The sequence below is a fragment of the Ornithorhynchus anatinus genome, chromosome 11 (assembly GCF_004115215.2).
Source record: "Ornithorhynchus anatinus isolate Pmale09 chromosome 11, mOrnAna1.pri.v4, whole genome shotgun sequence".
NCBI lineage: Eukaryota > Metazoa > Chordata > Mammalia > Monotremata > Ornithorhynchidae > Ornithorhynchus > Ornithorhynchus anatinus.
Window position 1 is genome coordinate 42,643,527 of NC_041738.1, and position 19,084 is coordinate 42,662,610.

Consider the following 19,084-nt stretch of genomic DNA (forward strand, 5'->3'; position numbering starts at 1 on the left):
CAGTGATTGCCGGATACAACCATCAAAACAAAGGCAGCAGAGAAATGCTCTGGACTTGCTGGCAATTGGTTGCAAAACCCACAAAGTGGCAAAATTCCGCATTTGCACGGCTAATTTAAAAGTGTTCATGCGCGACAACAAAAGGTCCAGAAGAAGGGTGCTGTTCTTGGACAGGTCTGGCTGCCTCACCAGTTGTGTGAAAGTGATGTCATCTCAGTTTTATGTACAAACATATCACTTGAGACGCATTTCATTACATTCACAACTTTTGAGGTTTAGTTACGCACTTATGCCAACAAGAATATTCTTTTTTTGCTCACCTGTCACACTTCTGCACACTCAGAATTTTTTTATTCACTCAGTTTGGTTAAAAAAAATATAATTCATTTCTGCACTGGCAAATTTCAGATTAGGATCAACCACTGAGTAAAGGAAAAGCAAACAGCAAGGATAAAATCAAAGACCCATTCAGGGACATCTGATCCACTCCATTAAATGTGGTATTAAACTGGAACAAATTTAACTTGGCCCAGGTACCATCTAACCCTGTCAACTCAACAAATGTTGCACCGGACTTTTCGGCTAAATAAATCTCAAAAAGCAGACATTCATTTTCCTTTCACACAAATTGTCAAAAAGACTAATAAAAAGTCATACCAGGATTCCCCTGAAACAAAATCACAAAAGAGGAAGAAACAAAACCATTTCTTACGTTGTGTCCCTGACATCTCTAGTGATTCGGTAATTCCATTCTCGGAAAAATTCATTTTCTTTATCAAATTCCCGCTCATCTTCTCCAATGGTCACTGTAAATCTCTTTTCTTCAAAATCAGGCTCCTGCTCTTTTCTAATGGTGGCTTTTTTTAATACCTGCCAAAGAGAAGGGACAAAAATCAATACGCAACCCTTTATGACGCATGATGGTGTTAGAACGAATGACAAGACAACCAACCAGCCACTTGGATGGTAGTTGGCCATCTAGCATTCCTCTCGCTCCTGACTGTGTCACATGGGCCCCTTTCCTGAAGGGGCAAGGGGCTGAATTCGAGAGCCTTGGAGTGGTGGTTTACACAAAATTAACAAGAGTCTTTAAAAGGACAAACCAAATCAAAAGCTTTCTGAAGAAATAAGGGGATAGTTAACCTGCAGAAGGTCACTGAGTGAACTGAAACTAAATTCTGCATTGCACTGGGCAGAAGGCGAAGAAAGCCCAAAATATCTGTGCCCTGCCAACCCGCCCACCCTGGCCAACCCCCCCCAGTCACACTTCTGGATTTTAAAAATGCTCCGAACTCAAGCCAGAGGTATAAGAATACCTATGGATTTAGTTCATAGACAAGCAAGGGTCTGGAAGACTTACTTCAAATACTTTGCTAACCCCACCTTCTTTCCTAATTATGCAGCACAGCCTAGTGGATAGAGCATGGGCCTGGGAGTCAGAAGGACCTGAGTTCTAATCCCTGCTCCACCACTTGTCTGCTGTGTGACCCTGCGAAGTCACTTCTCTGTGCCTCAGTTACCTCATCTGTAAAATGGGGATTAAGACTGTGAGCCCCGTGTGGCATATGGACTGCGTCCAACCGGATTTGCTTGTATTCACCTCAGCGCTTAGTACAATGCCTGACAAAGTAAGCACTTACCAAATACCACAATAAATATAGCTTAATAATTTAAAAAACAAAATCAAATTGCACCAAAGACCCAAAGACCACGCTTCTGACCTTCTGTTCTCATTTAAAAGTGCAGCAGGAGAGATTAAAATGGGTAGACAAAAACTGCCCCTTGAAACAACCATAGTTTTTTTGACATAAAAAATACTATTAAACACTTTGCATTTCCAGCTTTTTGGCTGCTTCTTTTCACCTCTTTAGCGTGACGGAGTCCTCTCTCCCAGGCACTCTCTGCTGGGGGTTCTGGAGGAGGTGGAGGTAAAATTTCATCAACTACTGGTCCACCCTGCTTAAAGAATGAGAAAAATGACAACTTCAACTCAGAGATTAAGTAATAGCTGAAATATAAACCTGTCATCCAAGCTTCATCATAGGCAATCTCACATAAATCAGTCAAAAATCTGTAAAAAGTAGACTGGTACCCACCTAAACAGTTTATGAATACTGCAAGAGGGTCTCCTGAAATTTCATCAACTCAACTGATTTAGTTTAAAGGACACCAACAAATTTCAACATTTTGGGTTCATGAAACAAAGGCTCAATCATTATAACAAGATCAGAATTGCCGAAGGACGATCTCATACCCAGGGATTCGCTGGCATCAGTGGGTGAGGCCCAATAGGTGGTGCACCATTAGGCGAGAAAGGGTCGGGTTTGGTGATCAAGGAATAGTTTCCTTTGTCATTCACTCCTGGATGGATAAATCTACAATTCATTCCCCAAGTACAGTGACCTGTGAAAATGCAGAAACCAGATTAATGCCACTTACTTCCAATTCTGCTGCCCAGACATCCCTCCTAAATAAAGGTTTTCAAGATACAGCATTCTTTATATACAAAGGTCATGGGTCAGTTATACATTTTCTCTCCTAAGATAAAATGCCTTAGAGTTCAGACTTTCTTTTATTTATGGAATCTTACCAATCACAAACTTGTTTATATAAAAGCTATACAAGAACGGGAGTGCTTAGAATTAACCGCTGTCAATTGTCAACCCCATTTGACGGAAAGAGTTTTGCCTGCAATGCTTACAACTTTCTACAGAATTTCTTTTCAGTGGGCAAGAATGCAAGCTTTGGAAACGGAATACTGACATACCTTGGGACACAACCACTTTGACGCAGGTAAGTAAAGCCTTCCCTCTCCCCCTGGACTCAGATTAAGCAATCAAAAATGAATAGATCTTGGTGGTAGCTCTGCCCGCAGACTGGGTCACATTTTCCAGGGGTTGCTGAAACCCATGAGTAGATACTGGAAGGCAACTTTACTTAGAAATGGGTAATGCCGATGTCAATAAGCTAGCTGCGTTTCATTCAGAGGAATCATTCTCCAACAAGGACTAATTGAACTCTGGTAACCCAGTACATCCTTGAGAAACGCCAAAACAGATGAAGTAGTTATGGTCTTCCTACCATCAGCAAAACTGGGAGATTAAGAAGTTTTATATCAAGTTTCCAAGTCAATGAATTTTTTAAAATGACTGATACCAATAGAAAGAGGAGTTCAAAGGAGGCCAGAGTTGTTTGGAAAGACCTAGCCCGCTACAAATAACTTTTTGACGAAAGAAGGCTGTTGTTCAACCTAAATTGAAGAAATTATTCTCTAAAGATAGCAGAATAAGTGGCTACTTCTGTGGTCTCCTACAAGCTCATTCCCATTACAACTCTTCATTTAGCGTTGTGACGCTTTGCCTTGAATTACTTTAACAAAGATTACACCCTAGTTTAGTGATATTGACTGTTACGGTTTATAATACGTAAAATTATTTCATTGGTTAAAGTATTTATTAGGAGCTTGCTATGTGCTAAGCACTGGACTAACGAACAGGATAGACAGTTCAAGTGTGATACTGCCTCAAATCGAAATGGGGTTACAAGGAGTCACACAAAGATTCATACAAACAATCAAAAAGCTAAATTGCACCTTACTTGTCCACAGGTTCTGGAAGGTATCTTTATTTACATGTACGTCTATGGTAAAAAGCAACTCATTCTTCATACCTGATAGACAGTTACTCTCTCCACCTTCAAAGCTTTATTGAGGGCACAGCTTCTCCAAGGGGCCTTCCCTGACTAAGCTCTCATTTCCTCTTTCCCACTCCCTTCTGTGACACCCTGATCTGCTTCTTTAAGTTTTCACCTCTCCCTCAGCCCCACAGCACTTTATATACCTAACCGTAATTTATTTATATTAATCTCCACCACCCCCCATACTGTGAGCTCATTGTGGGCAAAGAATGTGTCTACCAACACAGCTGTACTCTCTAAAGCACATCATATAGAGCTCTGCTCTCAGTAAATGCTCAATAAATACGATTGATTTGTGAGGCACTCGGTTATGATCCTTGAAAATGTGGCTGCATTGGGAATGGTTGTTTCATGGGGTATATATCGATGGTATTTATTGAGTCCTACCAAAGCAATAAATGGGTTTTGGAGCAAATTAAGCCAATGAGGTCTTTGGAAGACCAAATGACTCATCTCAGTATATTTTGGACACATCATGAGGACTAATTCTCTGGAAAAGACACTAATGCTGGAAAAGTCCAGGGAAAACGTGGAAGGCAGACCAGCAGCTAGATAGATAGAAACCATAACAACAATATTGGAAGAACCGTTAGCACTTATGGGTTATGGCAGAAGACAGGATGTCTAGGAAAAAAATATATCCATAGTCTCTATGAATCAAAATGACTCAACGGCTCTTGATTATAATAATACTACATGCACAGCACTGAACTAAGTGCTTGGGAGATTACAACAATTAACAGACTCTTTCCCTGCCCATAACGAGTTTTCAGTCTAGAAGGTGTGTCTATATTTCGACAAACAATTTATTGCATTATTCATGTTGCTGGGTGAGAAAACCCAAGGCTAGGTGCGCCACAGGAAAACTGATTTGGCTGAGATCCAAAGGAAGGTATCTGCATTCATGTAGAGTAAATCCTGAGCCCCAATCCAGGACCATCAGTTTTTGCTTAATAAAAAGGATAAGAAATGTGAGATGTGGTAATGAGGTTGAAAAAATTTTTATCCATTTGCTCATAATTGATACTGTCATTAACATTACCTTCGTTGACTCATCTTAGAGAAAAGATGAAAATTTACTTTTTTCAAATAAAGCTAGTTTGGAGCACAATGCTTGACCATTTCTCACTATGGTAACTAGTAGTCTGAATAGAGAATCGAACAATCAGTTAGTGCTTGCTGTGTGCAAAGCACTGTACTATGTGCTTGGGACAATACAACATAGTTGGTAAGACAATTCTTGCCCACAAAGAGTTTAGAGTCTATAGGGGGAGACAGACATTAAAATAAACTACTGATATGGGAAATGGGAGAGAATAAGGATATGTAAGTAAGTGCTGCAGAGCTGAGGATGGGTTGAATATTATTTGCTTAACGAAAAAGCACTCTATCCCAAAAGTGTTAAATAGAAATCTGCTTTGTAAGCACTTTGCTTGGTCTGCACATTTTTCTGTATTAATGGATTCTACTTTTAACCACATAATTCGGCTGAATTTAAAAATAAGAGCTCTTTAAGGGCACCTATTATTTACCCATCTAATCTCAACTCAAGGCAAGAACATTTTTTTCAGGTAGCAAAGTTCACATGTAAGCACTTTGTTTTTACAGCTATACAATATTTACCATACAAAGCAATAAGGAAAATTAATTTAAAGAATAAAGGTATTCCAAAGCACAGCATCAAGTTCCGAGGTATAATGAGTGTCCACTGGGGAGTGTCAGCCGTGAACAGGCGCGGCTCAATGTAACCATCAGAAATGGGGTGGCTCTTTGGGGACAAAGCACTCATGCAATTCAAGAAGCAAAGACAGAGATATTGTGACAAATGTCTCATACAGACACCTAAGTGACTCTGCCAATGCTCAGTCGCACTGCACACTAGTTAATTTGGCCACATTCAATTTCGGAGACGATGCCCTCTCTGTAAGGAGAAATTTAATTCAGGAAATGTAACCAAGATGGGGAAAAAACCCAAATATAAAGAATAGGGTCTTTCCCCAAACTGGTTAGAAGCAGTAATTGTGCTTACATGATATTTGTTAGAGCTGTAATTGCAGTATTTTCTATTGCAAGATACGGTATATAAAATAATTTTATGCAACTGCTAAATACTACATTTTTAACATATGTAGTTTAAGCATTAAAACTTTTTAGTCAATGTTTCTGGATAGACAATGCCAATCCTTTCCTCTTCTGAACTGGCGTACCCTTTCATTGAAGTTTATTAATTTTAAAAAATTATTTTACAGGAGCTACCTATCTCCAAAAGAAATAACATTCACGAATGTACTGCAGAGTTACTGTATCTAATGTGGAAGGGCCTGTGACAAAATAAATTCTTAGTCTTAGAGAAGAAATCTAGTAAACTCTAGAAGAACTCTCACAGACTTAAATATAAAGACACCAACTACCACATTCTCCAACTAGGGACATCTGCACAACTCTGGTCACAGTACAAGTTTTCACAATGAGTTTTGACTATGACATTGTTAGGGAATTATGTACAGTTCTTCTGACAACGCAAGTCCATTTGGGTACAGTGCATTGCCGGGTTGTTAGAAACGGTTTGTGAAAGTATACAAGGGTGCAGGCACTTAGCATCAGACAAGGCTGAATTCTACAATGTGAGTTTTTCACCAAGTGAGGACCTTTGTGAGAAGGCAGTCTCTGCATCACAAAAGAAGTGGGGATATTACTAATAATTTCCCCTGAGGTTTACCAAGTTTGCTCTAACAGAAAAGACTACTTTTCAACTCAATGAGATTTTCAGCCTGCATCCACAGGTTTTGTGTAATTCGAGGATAAAGAATGTAAACGGTAATTCCTTGGTTGTTCTTGCATGACCAATGTGCACCTTAGAAACATGGAAAAAGACAATTCAGAACAAGAAGAAACAGAGTTTCCACAAAAAGGGTTTCTTCCTTTCCACTAGAGAGAAAATTCTGGTGTTTTCCAAAGGCCCTATAACAACTCACTGTCAAGACAAATTACTTACAACTTTTATGTTGAGTTTTTACTCAGGGACACATACTCTGATGGGGCCATTGGCTGATTTATTCCAAAGAAGGAGTAAAAATAATATGAAAATGGGTGCTCTATATTCAGCATATGACAGAGGAAAGAGCGGGCAAGGAGGCTAGCTAAGATCTGCTTGTTCGATCCACAAGGGCTCCAGTAATCATGGCTGAACCACATACCCAAACAGAATAGTGACCAAAGTCAAGATTCAATCAATACCTCAAATTGGAAAGACCACAGAAAGAAACCAAGATTGAAGTTTACAAAATGTGATTTTAAATCGCTGAGGACTAAGGTGGAGAACGCAAAGCTTGACTAATTCCATAAGCCATTCTGTGCACACAGATGCCCTTGTACCCAAGGCTTGTGTTTAAGGGAAGGGGTGGGAAAAGGCTTAACAGCTAAAATAATCCCAAATCAGGATATTTTAGCCCCTTTCCACCCTAAAATTAGTTAAGTAGGGAGATAAAGTTAACCACGTGGAAAATTTCCTCTAGCCAGGTTCCAGACTGAAACATCAGGGAGTAGGCAGCAAGCAATGAAAGCACATGGGAACTGAGCTTCTCTCTGGGGCATTCCCTTAGGAAAACTAAACTCTGCTCCATGTCTGCCCAGAGAGGGATGGGACTCTATCCCTATGGCAGGAGAGGCAAGCTACACCCAGAAAATCCCAAGGGGCTCTGGGAAATGTAAACAAATCAGCCCCTAAACACTTTGAGACATGTAGTTTTTCTCCCCTTGCCCCCATCCTTTCCTTCCTTGCCATTCATTTGTCAGGCTTTAAATCGGGCCTTGTTTAGGTTTTTAAAAATACAATGCTTTGGCTAAGGCCTGGCTGTCTAATACAAGATGAATAAGCAGCAGCAATAAATTTGCTATGAAATCATGGTAAGGCACAGTTTTGTCACAATTTTTACACCTAAAAATATGTTTGCTCATTTGGAGGGTGATGGATATTATTTCATGTAACTACAATTCAAATTCAAACTACAAACAATTTGATTTTTCATAAATTCCTGATTTGGAAGCTGAGGAAATATTTACTCTAATGCTTAAGAGTAAACCGTTTCTGATCCCCAATTTTTCCCTCTGGTAATTCATCATGGGCTTCATTCATGAATTTGTTAAATTATTCTTGAACTTCCTAATATGTTTGGCCTGCACACTTTTCTGTATTAATGGATTCTATTTTTAACCACATAATTCAGCTGAATTTAAAAATAAGGGCTCTTTAAACGACCACCTATTATTTACTCCATCTAATCTCAACTCACTGCAAGAACATTTTTTCAGGTAGCAAAATTTATACTTTATTCTGACAACATCCCCATTTCCTCCATGCCTTTAATGGATCACTAAAACCAGTGCCACGTTTATTTGATTTTATAAAACTGGATCAGCATTTTTAAAACAATTCCGGGGCCTGTCTTAAATGGGCCATCCCCCGGCCACCTGCAAGTCAAATGGGCCACAATGTATTCTTTCGACTCCATGTTTCGGAGCAAACACAGTGGCCAAATTAGAGAACAGTCTTACCACAATGTACATTTATTTGTCTAGTAACTGTACTACCTCACAATCCCTAGGAAGAGAAATGACTGTACTTCATTGTGACAGTATGCAAATGAACCAAAAAGGTAAACAGTGTCCATACAGTATGGACTGAAGCGGTTCATAGTGGTAAAGTTTAGTGAAAGTTACTTATATAGAGCCTAGAAGGCAGTAGCAGTGCATTACTTGTCAGAGATAATTTTTTAAACTCAGATTAGTCACTTCAGGTATTTTTGGGGATGAGGGGGGACAAACCTCCTGTGGTTATCTATTTAGCCCACACAGACTTGCATCTAAATAAACATATTAATATGTACAAAATGAGTGTTGATTTTTCACTGTTAGCATCTGTAGAGACAGGCTCCGACTCAAGCACACACAGACTTGTATTTAAGTATACATACTAATATGTACAAAAATAAGTGTTGATTTTTCACTGTTAGCATCTACAGAGAAAGGACCCAACTCATAAATGATTACCTTTCATGAAGAATCGGCAGGTGGGCCGTGGCCTCACCTTCCTATCACTGGGATCCTTCACTTCCCCCTCCTCCAGATCGTCATCCTGAAAGAGTGCAATATACGATTAAAGCCACCTGACTTTCACAATCATGTGTACAAAATATTTTTTTTTTAAAAAAAGCTTCCAGGCTGACTGAATATCCATTAATTCTTTCCATTAATAACCCAGGATAGGGAAGAAGTATGTGGCACTACAACTGATATAAATGCTTTGGGAGTTGGCAGGATTTGACATTTCACTTCTGAAGTATGATAGCTTGAAAATGACACACAAAAAGAGGAATCGAAGCTTTCGAAAAAGACATATTGATTTCTAAATGGCCAATTTGCCCACACTCCTGGGCTAAGTAAGAATTTAGGTCAGATATAAGAAATAGAAATTTCATTCACTCATGGAGAGGAGTAGGCTGGTAAAAAGAACACGTGGGCTGGAAAACTTTTAGTACTTTGGTTGAAAGGCTGGGCTGCCAAGTGAGAATAGCCACCATCTGCACTTGCTCACCCAATAATGACTTATACTAGGAAATAGCATAGAGCAATTATTTTTTACCAACTGGGGGGAAAAGGGCCTGAAAAAGATATTTGTGAGCTGGTAAAAGTTTTGTATAGTTCTGAAAGATTGATGGGGCAAATCAGTTTGGAGAGTATCCTTACCAAACAACAACGGCAAGTTACAGGATACTGGGAACAATCTTTCCCAATAATTTATTAAAATTACATTTTTAATCTTCACAGGAAACTTCAAGTTCATACTGTGGTAGCCACGTAAAATCTTTCTTCAGACTCCCTACTCTGCTTTTTGTTTCATTATCCCTTTAAAAAAAAGGGTTTTCATAACAGGATCATTAACATCAAAATCTTGCTGCATCTGCTCTACATCAGTGATCCTCATGGAGGAAGTATGCGGGTATGGATGAGTTGTGTGTGAGAATTCTTTATCCATTTCTTTCAGAATGAAAAATACAACAAAAGCCAACTCGTTATGAAAATATAAAAGACAACATTAAAAGCAGGTCCTTTGCTTGCTCAAAAGCAACCTCTTCACAAAAGTTTACCATCCAGAAAAATTAGTGGGTCCAGCAGTTCAAATCTTGGCTCTTGGACAACAGTTGCCAAAAATTAGGTGTCTCAGATTATGCCCCAGGATACAAAAAAAGTCGTACCTTGCAAAGAAGAAATCAGACTAAAGAGCAACTTTCATATGCCACTTTCATCTTCTCTTCCGCTTTACAATCAGCTTAATTTTAGGTAAGAATATCGCTTTAACTCAAAGTTCTTTCCATCCAAACTGCCTCATGCTGGTCCATGCACTGTCTACTGCCATCAGCCTCCTCGTTGAGCTTCCGTCTCCAGCCTCTCCCCTCTCCAGGCCATACTTCATTCTGCTGCCCAGAACATTTTCTACAACACTGTTCTGCAGGTCTCCCCCTTCTCAAAAACCTCCAAGAGTTGGTCACCCTATCCACAGCACGCAGAAACTCCTGAACACTGATTTTAAGACAATCAGCTATCTCCCCACTACTTATCCTCCTTCATCTCCCACATCCTAACCCACACTCTTCAGTCCACTAAAGTCATCCTCCGTTGCCTTGTTTTGTGACCCCTTGCTCCCATCCTCCCTCCTGCTTGAAAATCGCTATTTTTTTTACAGTACTGGTTAAACACATACTATATGTCAAGCACTGTTCTAAGCCCTGGGGTAGATACACATTTATCAGGTTGGACAAAGTCCCTGTTCCACGTGGGGCTCGGAATCAGCATGGCCTAGTGGAAAAATCACAGGCCTGGGAGTCAGGAGGACCTGGGTTCTAATCCCAGGTCTACCACTTGTCTGCCGTGTGACCTTGGGCAAGTCAATTCACTTTTCTAGGCCGCAGTTGCTTCATCTATAAAATGGGGATTAAGACTGGGAGCCCTATGTGGGATACAGTGTGTCCAACCTGATTAGCTCGTATCTATCCCAGTGTTTTAGAACAGTGCTTGACACACAGTAAGGGCTTAACAAATACCATTATTATTAATATTGGCAGACCACACTCTCCCTATCTTCAAAGCCCTATTAACATCACATCTCCAGGACGCCTAACCGCTCATCTCCCCACCATAGTTCCCCGCTCCTGCATCACCTATCACTTGAGAACTTGCCCCCTGAGCCTTCCCTCACCTTCACCCCCAACCCAAAACAGCACTTGCATAAACTCTGTTGCTTCCCCTTGTGTTATTTATTTTAGCATGGATCTTTAAAGTCATGGATCTTGTCTACTAATTTTACTATGCTCTCTCAAGCGTTTAATACAGTTCTCTGCACAGAGTAAGTGCTCAGTAGAAATTACTAATGGGTTGACTTGGCAATTCTAATTTCTCTATTCTTTCAAAGGGTAATTGATTAAGGTCATAGCCTAATACTACAATAAGACTTATAATACATTCAATTTAAATAAAGGTAGAAAAAGGACGAAAATAAGCAGGTTGAGAAGTCAAAACCAGACCTTTTGCTCAAAACTACTGTCAAAATATATATAAACAGTTCCTATCAAAAAATATTTTTAGAGGTCTCAAGTAAATTCCCACCAATTCAAAGTGGGATTATCTAGGCCTTCTACTTCTTTTCCTCCTCTTTTCACCTGACATTCTATCCCTTTCTCTATCACTGCTGCTAAGGGGTTGGCATTAAGTAAAAGGACACATTAGTCAACACTGTATTCACTGAAGTATACTTCTAATAGAAAAATTATTGGGTCTCACACCAAATTTTATAAAAGTAATTCTGAGTCACTTTTCTACTTGTTAGCAGCTCAGATAAAGTCAAAGTAAGCAGAATGGAAAAAGAAAATGAAGTGAGAGTAGCTGAAATAAGTTTAGGGATTTCAGTTATCCATAAAAAGGACCAATTCACCTGACATTTTGCCAAAAATCTAAAAAGGGCAAAGGGAGATGTTACTCTGACAGGCTGTTAGAAAAAGCCCTGCTTGGCTCATAGATCGATCCAAAACAATGTTGGAAGTTTTCGAGGAAAAAAATGAACTCAAGCAGCTTGTTCGAAGTAATTCCCACCCCGAGTTGTTGTCATGAAGAAACAATGCCTTCAGACAAAGTATCAGAGTAGGAAAGGCCTATATAATTGTAGACTCAAACTTCGGGATCTGAAATTCTTTTGAAAATAACTAGCTAACTTCTCTCTCAAGCTTCTACTCTAACATGCATAATTTACCTACGAGAATCTGAAGTATTGTTTCATCTAATGGTAACAGTCAAGCTAAGAAACAATGTCTAAATTGAACTTAGGTTGTAAGAGCAACTAATTTTACATTATCCTGATCGCATTAAAAGCAGAATGATTTTTCAAAGTTTTATAACTACTGTAGCACACTGGATGACAAGCCCCAGAGCCACCACCTGGGCCAGATAGGTAAGATTCAGGTTAGATTCTTAGGTGGGAGTGATTACAAAATACCACCGCCAAAAGTATTTATTGAATGCCTTCCACACACAGGGCTCGATGCCACTATCTCAATAATAAATTCCCCAACTGCCAATCGCCTAGCATGCAATGGAAATTTAGCCTTTCCTGGCCTAAGTCTCAACTGTGAATTTCACAGGCCAAACATGATAGAATCCTTCGGCCTAGCATTAGTCCTGCTCCTTTTTAAGAGTCAAAGTGACTAAAAAAGGGAGGCTCAAGAGGAGCCCAGTGAAGACCGTGACACTCTGAGAACCGAACAAGTTGCTGCTAACAAGTCTCATGGTTGTCACGTACAGGCAATCCAAAAATGTCATGTTAACACAGAACTAACCTCCTACCAAAACAGCTAACAAGTAGATCTGTCTTTCAGTTTGAAGATGATGTTGCTTTGAGACTTCTCTTCCACACTCTCTCCCCTCAAAACTATCCCCCAACCACATACAGAGATCACCCATCTTTAGATTGCCCCCTCACTCCGCAAATCCTATTTATGCTGCATTTGGACCCCCTACCCATTTCGAAGCACAAATCCACATCCTCATCATCACCCTTCCTGCTTACCAACTCTCTTGCTCACCTCCCCTTTTGCCTACCTTGCACACCAACCCCCGACCTGGATTTCATCAATTCCCTCATTTCAGCGCTTATGCCACAGAGCTGACTGTGGGTATTTCAGTTTTTCATCGACTCCCTCCTGAAACTTCTCATGCCCCAAGCCCCTTCCTCTCACACCTGATGACCTTGCCAACTACTTTACTGACAAACACTAAAACTATGAGGCAGAAACTTTCCAAAGCCTCCTACTCAAGTCCCCAACTCTCTCTCAAGATCTCTCCCTCCCCTGCCATTTTTAAAATTCTACCCTCTGCACTGGTTTTTTTATGGTATTTGTTAAGCGCTTACTATGTGCCACATAAGCACGGGGGTAGATGTAAGCTAATCAGATTAGACACAGTTCATGTCCCACATGGGACTCACAGTCTTAATTCTCATTTTACAGATGAAGTAATTGAGGTCCAGAAAAGTGAAGTGACTTGCCCATAGTCACTCAGCAGAAATGCTGGAACCAGGATTAGAACCCACGTCCCCTGACTCCCAGGCTCCAGCCACTAGGCCATGCTACATCTGTACATTTCTCTCCTAGAAACACTTGTACCCACTCTTCTCTTTCTCACTGCCATCTTCAACTGCTTAATGTCAGATGAATCCTTCCCTTCTGGCTTCAAACATGCCCACATTACCCCTTACCTTAAAAAAAAAAAGCTTATTGGATCCCACTACAGTCCCCAGTTACTATCCAATGTCCCACCACTACCTATTCCTGTCCAAATCCTTCGAACAAGTTGCACCCAAATAGAGCTTCCACTTCCTCTGCTCTCTGGGGGGGCGGGGAGGTGGGCTGCAGATACCTATTTGCTTGGTTCCTTCTGAAGGAATCAAACCATGAATCTGGCTCTCTCAAGTCAACGCAAGATGCAACACTTTCCAGGCCTCTCTGGGTTGCTACCTGCTCTGCCTCCTTCTTCTTGGATGTCCTCCCATCATCTCAAACTTAACATGTTCAAAACAGAACTTCTTATCTTCCCACCCAAACCCTGACTGCCCTGTGACTTTCCCATCACTAGAGACGGCACCACCATCCTTCCTGTCTCATAAAGGCCACACCCTCGGCGTTATCCTTGACTCCTTTCCCTTAATTCAAACCATCGCTAAATCCGATCGGTCCGTCACAACAACGCTAAAATCCACCTTTTCCTCTCCATCCAAACTACCACATTAATACAATCACTGATCCTATTCCGCCTGGATTTCCGCATCAGCCTTTTAGCTGACCTCCCATCCTCCTGCCTCTTCCCACTCCAGTCCACACTTCACTCTGCTGCCCTGATCGCTTTTCTACAAAAATGTTCAGGACATGTAATAATGTTGGTATTTGTTAAGCGCTTACTATGTGCAGAGCACTGTTCTAAGTGCTGGGGTAGACATGGGGAATCAGGTTGCCCCACGTGGGGCTCACAGTCTTAACCCCCATTTTACAGATGAGGTAACTGAGGCACAGAGCAGTTAAATGACTTGCCCACAGTCACACAGCCGACAAGTGGCAGAGCCGGGATTCGAACCCTTGACCTCTGACTCCAAAGCCCGTGCTCTTTCCACTGAGCCACGCTGCTTCTCACCCTCCTCCCTCCCCAAGAAAACCTCCAGTGGTTGCCCATCCACTTCCGCATCAAACAAAAACTCCTCACCACTGGTTTTAAAGCTCTCCACCACTTTGCCCCTTCCTACCTCACCTGGCTATTCTTCTACAACCCAGCCCGCCCACTTCGCTCCTCTAATGCTAATCTTCTCACCGTGCCTCGTTCTCGCTGCCGAGCCTTTGCCCTCACTCTGCCTCTGGCCTGGAACGCCCTCCTGCCTCAAATTCAACATTTTCAACAAATTCATCTCCCGTCATTCAAAGCCTTAGGGAGAGCACACCTCCTCCAAGAGGCCTTCCGTGACCAAGCACCCCCTTTCCTTTTTCCCACTCCCTTCTGTATTACCCTAACTTGCTCTCTTTGTTCTTCCCCTGTCCCAGGCCCACAACGTTTCTGTACATATCTATAATTTATTTATGGTAATGTCTGTCTCCCCTCCTCTAGATTCTAAGCTCGTTGTGGGCAGGGAATACGTCCTGTATTATACACTCCCAAGCACTTAGTGCAATACTCTGCAGACAAGAAGCACTCAATAAGTACAACAATGAATGAAAGAAAGCTACTTCACTCGCCCAGTCCCAGCCCCACTGTTGCCCAGTGCAGCTTAATTACCATATATACCACACTGCTCAACATTCCTCTGAATGGGTCAAGTACTCAAGTACTCTAGAGTATCTAAAAAAAAAAAAAAGCCAAAATTTCATAAAAGTCACCCTCAATTATTTTTCAGCATTACATGATGCACAATAGAGTATTTGCCATAGCATTTTTTCTTTACACCTCTACCTGCACAAGAATAATAATCCTAAATTACTTTGATTCCCCTTCCAGCAAAGCACATTACTAATAATAAAGACAAAGAAAAATGATGAAATTTCTCCCTAGAGCCAAGGATGAAGAAAGCAACCCTTCCTCTCTTTTTAGCAGGGTCAGATCTTCACAGTAATGTTTGTTCTTCCCATCCTTCAAAATCAGGTTCACAATTCACCTTGAAAATGTAACCTTGCTAAACCAAGCTCACTTCACTCGTCACTTTAATCACTAGAGAAATTCCCTCTATTCTTCACCCTTTGGATATTCCTAGTCACTTGTCTAATTACGTTATGCTTATTTTTATGTTTCTATCACTTTTCACTGTTTTACTGCCATTAGATTTTAAGCTCCTCAAGGACAAGATCTATGTTTTCTATAGTAATAACCCCACCAATCATAGGATTTGCATTCTTGTAAACTGTTGGAAATGGCAATGGGACACATCCAATGAATGCTGCCCATCCCAGAACTAACCGTGTGGAACTAAAGAAAACAACCATGTGGGTCTGGGATGCTTTTTGATCTGCCTGTACTGTATCTACCAAGTTCTTACCACAGTGTTGGGATTGGTATGGACTCAACAAAATACCACAAATGATGAGACATTCTTGCTCTTCCTCTGTGACTCCCTTCAGCATTCAGTACAGTGCACAATTAATAAATCCTGCTGACTGAAGATGGGAAGAATACCCTGGGAGGGAGAATTAAAGATTGGCAATAGTTTAAATGTGGTCCTGGTTGAAGGAGGGGAGGGGGAAGGGGGTGTCTTCCAGTCTCAAGGGTATTCACTTCTGCTAAGAGATAATAAAACCTGAAATTCCACATTCCTGCTTGTCTCCAGCTTCCACTTAAACTTGTCACAAGTCCAGTGGAGGAAAAGCAAGGAAGAGTTTACCCTCTCAACCAAGCCAATTAGCCAGAGGAAGAAAGATGTACCGAAGACAAGAATATCAAAATGGTTGGATACTTATTTAGTGAAGGGATGCATTACTGCCAAAAAACTCTGTTGGAAATGTTGCTGATAGGACTGTACTTAGTTGCAAAGCTATCGATTACTTACATCAATCTCCCCATCATCTATTTCTCCATCGTCTTCCTCTTTTTTTCTCTCCTTTAGAGATTCCTGGTGCTCCTTTGGCTCCTCATTTTTACAACTGGATTTCTCCTCCTCTTCGGGAGTGCCTTCGCCTTTCTCCTCCTCGTCTTCTCCACCGGCTTTCTCAGCTTCATCCTCCTGAACCCCAGCAGCTGGCTCCTCGGGAACCTCCTCATCATAATCCAATTCATGTTCATCCAGCTCTCTTGTGACCGAGGAGGCCTCGTCTCGAAGGTCGTTTGTCCTCTCTTCTTCCTCCTCCTCCTCCTCATGTAACGGGGAGCTCTTCAACAACCCGCTCTGTTCATTATTATCAGAGTCCTGGGACTTTGTTTCACTTAAATGGTCCTCCTCATCTGAGTGATTTTCCTCTTCGCCTTGACTTAGTGCCCTGGACGCATCTTCCTCATCTTCCTCCAAATCTGTGCCCCTCCCACCCTCTCCATCCAGTTCCCGATCCGACCCACTCTCTTTCAGAATGTCATCGTCCGAGAGCTCCTGTTGTTCCTCTTCAGGAGATCGGGGATCTCGTTCAGGGCTTTCAGACACATCCATCAGTACCTGCTGGTCTACAAAACAAAGACAGATATATATATACATATATATTTACTCCCTAGGATGCAGATAGAGACATAATAATAGTAATAATAATGATGGTATTTGTTAAGCACTTAAAAACGTGCCAGGCACAGTACTAAGCGCTGGGGCAGATATAAGCAAATCAGGTTGGACACAGTCCCTGTCCCACGATGGACTCACAGTCTCCACCCCCATTTTATAGATGAAGTAACTGAGGCTCAGAGAAGTGAAATGATTTGCCCATGGTCACACAGCAGACAAGTGGCAGAGCCAGGATTAGAACCTATGACCTTCTGACTCCCAGATCCATGCTTTATCCACTATGCCATGCTGCTTCCACCAACGCACTATACCAATTGCTTCTGTACCAGTGCACTTGAGGGGAGGGGCTGTGGCGCTTCACTGCCCAGGGGCAAAGGCAGTGAGAGGGGAACCTGCTGTGCTGTGGCAGTGGGACCCCCTCAGTGACTTGGTGGCCCTTACCCACTGTCACTTTAGATCAAGCCCATTTTGGGGGGGGCGGGGAGGGGAAGAACGTCCACATTCAAGTCAAAGCAAGCTTCTTCCATCAACTCCTTCCGAATCTCCAGCTTGTCTCTCTCCAGCTACCCGCAAGTGAGAAAATTGGGTTTAGTGTTTCTACAACTCTTACATCCAGCTGATCTTGACCCAAACAAGAACTGTACACAGACATGACATTTTGAAATTACAAAGACATTTGAGAATATAAAGCTTCCCCAGGAAAAGAATTCACTGCTCTCTTAAAGTGAGATTTTCTTAAATGCCATCGTTACAAAACTCGATCCTATTAACAGACATCTATTCGATTTATCGGGATTTATACTTTGTCAACAAAGGAAAAAAAAATCAATAAAATTCTCACTTTAGGGGATGAGTTAATACGGATGTGTTTTATGAAATAAAAAGTAGGATGAAGCTAGCCCTAACTTAACATCGAGCTAGCCGCAAAGTGGCAATGTTTTGTGGGACTAGAATCTCTCCAGAACACTGAATCTACCCTATGGGATCTGGGATGGAGTAACTCTAGAATACCACACAACCCTTTGGGGTAGCTGGAGAAATGTCTTCTGGAACTCTAGAGGCAGAAGTATGTTTGCACTTCACTGCAACAGGTGTTGCACAGACCATTTACAGGAGCTATGTTAAAACCACCTAAAAATCAATAGGAATTAGAAAAAAAGAACTGTATTTTCCCAGGGATGTGATAAATTAAATGAGTGGCCTGATAGGCTTGGCTATCTATCTTAACTCTCATAAACAGAGGCCTTAATTCAAGGTCATCTGCTTAAAACATGCCCCTTTAAACTAACTATTGCAAAGCCACCCTATATTACATAATTGACATTATTCTCTGACTCAGATCAAGAATACTCCTTTCCCTCTCAAACTCACCAGTGCTGGAGCAAACAACTAAGGTTACCCCATCTATACTCTGATACGATCTTTCAATGAGCATATTCAAAAATAGTGGAAAATTTGGAGGGAAAAAAGAATACATAATAAGCAATATGCTTGCTGAACAGAATTCAAGGCTGCCAGATACTATTCTAAAGGTACTGATGGATTTTTTTTGGTATTTACACTATTTAGCATACAGCTGCTGAGATCCCTCACTTTGGAGTAGGAAGAATTCCCAATCTCTTGATGGCTTCCATACACAAATTTCAAATACAGGAGATCTGGGATTAGAACCCAGGATTTTTGACCCCCAGGCTCATGCTCTTTCCACTAGACCATGCTGTTCTCCCACACAGCTTGCAGAATGAAATTTGTGTATGGAAACCATCAAGAGGTTGGGAATTCTTCCCACACTAAAATGAGGGATCTCAGCAGCCTGTGAGATGCTAAATGGGATCTACAATACAATTATAGTACAGAGCAGACTTCAACTAATTGAGTTTTTAAAAAAGAGATGCTGGACTCGAAAATGAAGAGTCCCACTCTAGCTATGGCCCAGGTTACAGCCAATCCATGATTCATACCACCTAGGGATACAGTCGATGTGGCTTAATGTATATTACCCCACACAAGAGCCCAACTGTCTTGAATTTCCAGCCAAGAGCTAAAGGTAAGCAAATCTCTTCCCTCCCTCCAGCCTGGGATGAGATGAAGCAATCAATAATGACT

General features: G+C 41.3%; 1 protein-coding gene across 6 annotated transcripts in view; it reads right to left on the minus strand.

Annotated features, from left to right (window-relative positions):
- The window catches only part of ZC3H18 (zinc finger CCCH-type containing 18), a 78,015-nt gene that overhangs the window by 49,409 nt on the left and 9,522 nt on the right, over positions 1–19,084 (minus strand). For 4 of the 6 annotated variants that reach the window (XM_039913440.1, XM_039913441.1, XM_039913442.1 and 1 more), the window contains exons 2-6: positions 16,322–16,926; positions 8,746–8,830; positions 2,255–2,403; positions 1,864–1,959; positions 713–870 (exon numbers count right to left, since the gene is read on the minus strand). In XM_039913440.1, the coding sequence (XP_039769374.1) occupies positions 713–870; positions 1,864–1,959; positions 2,255–2,403; positions 8,746–8,830; positions 16,322–16,912 (1,079 nt within the window). In that variant the 5' untranslated portion in view covers positions 16,913–16,926. The remainder of the gene's footprint in view (positions 1–712; positions 871–1,863; positions 1,960–2,254; positions 2,404–8,745; positions 8,831–16,321; positions 16,927–19,084) is intronic. The other 2 variants (XM_001508452.4, XM_039913443.1) reach the window with 1 other exon arrangement.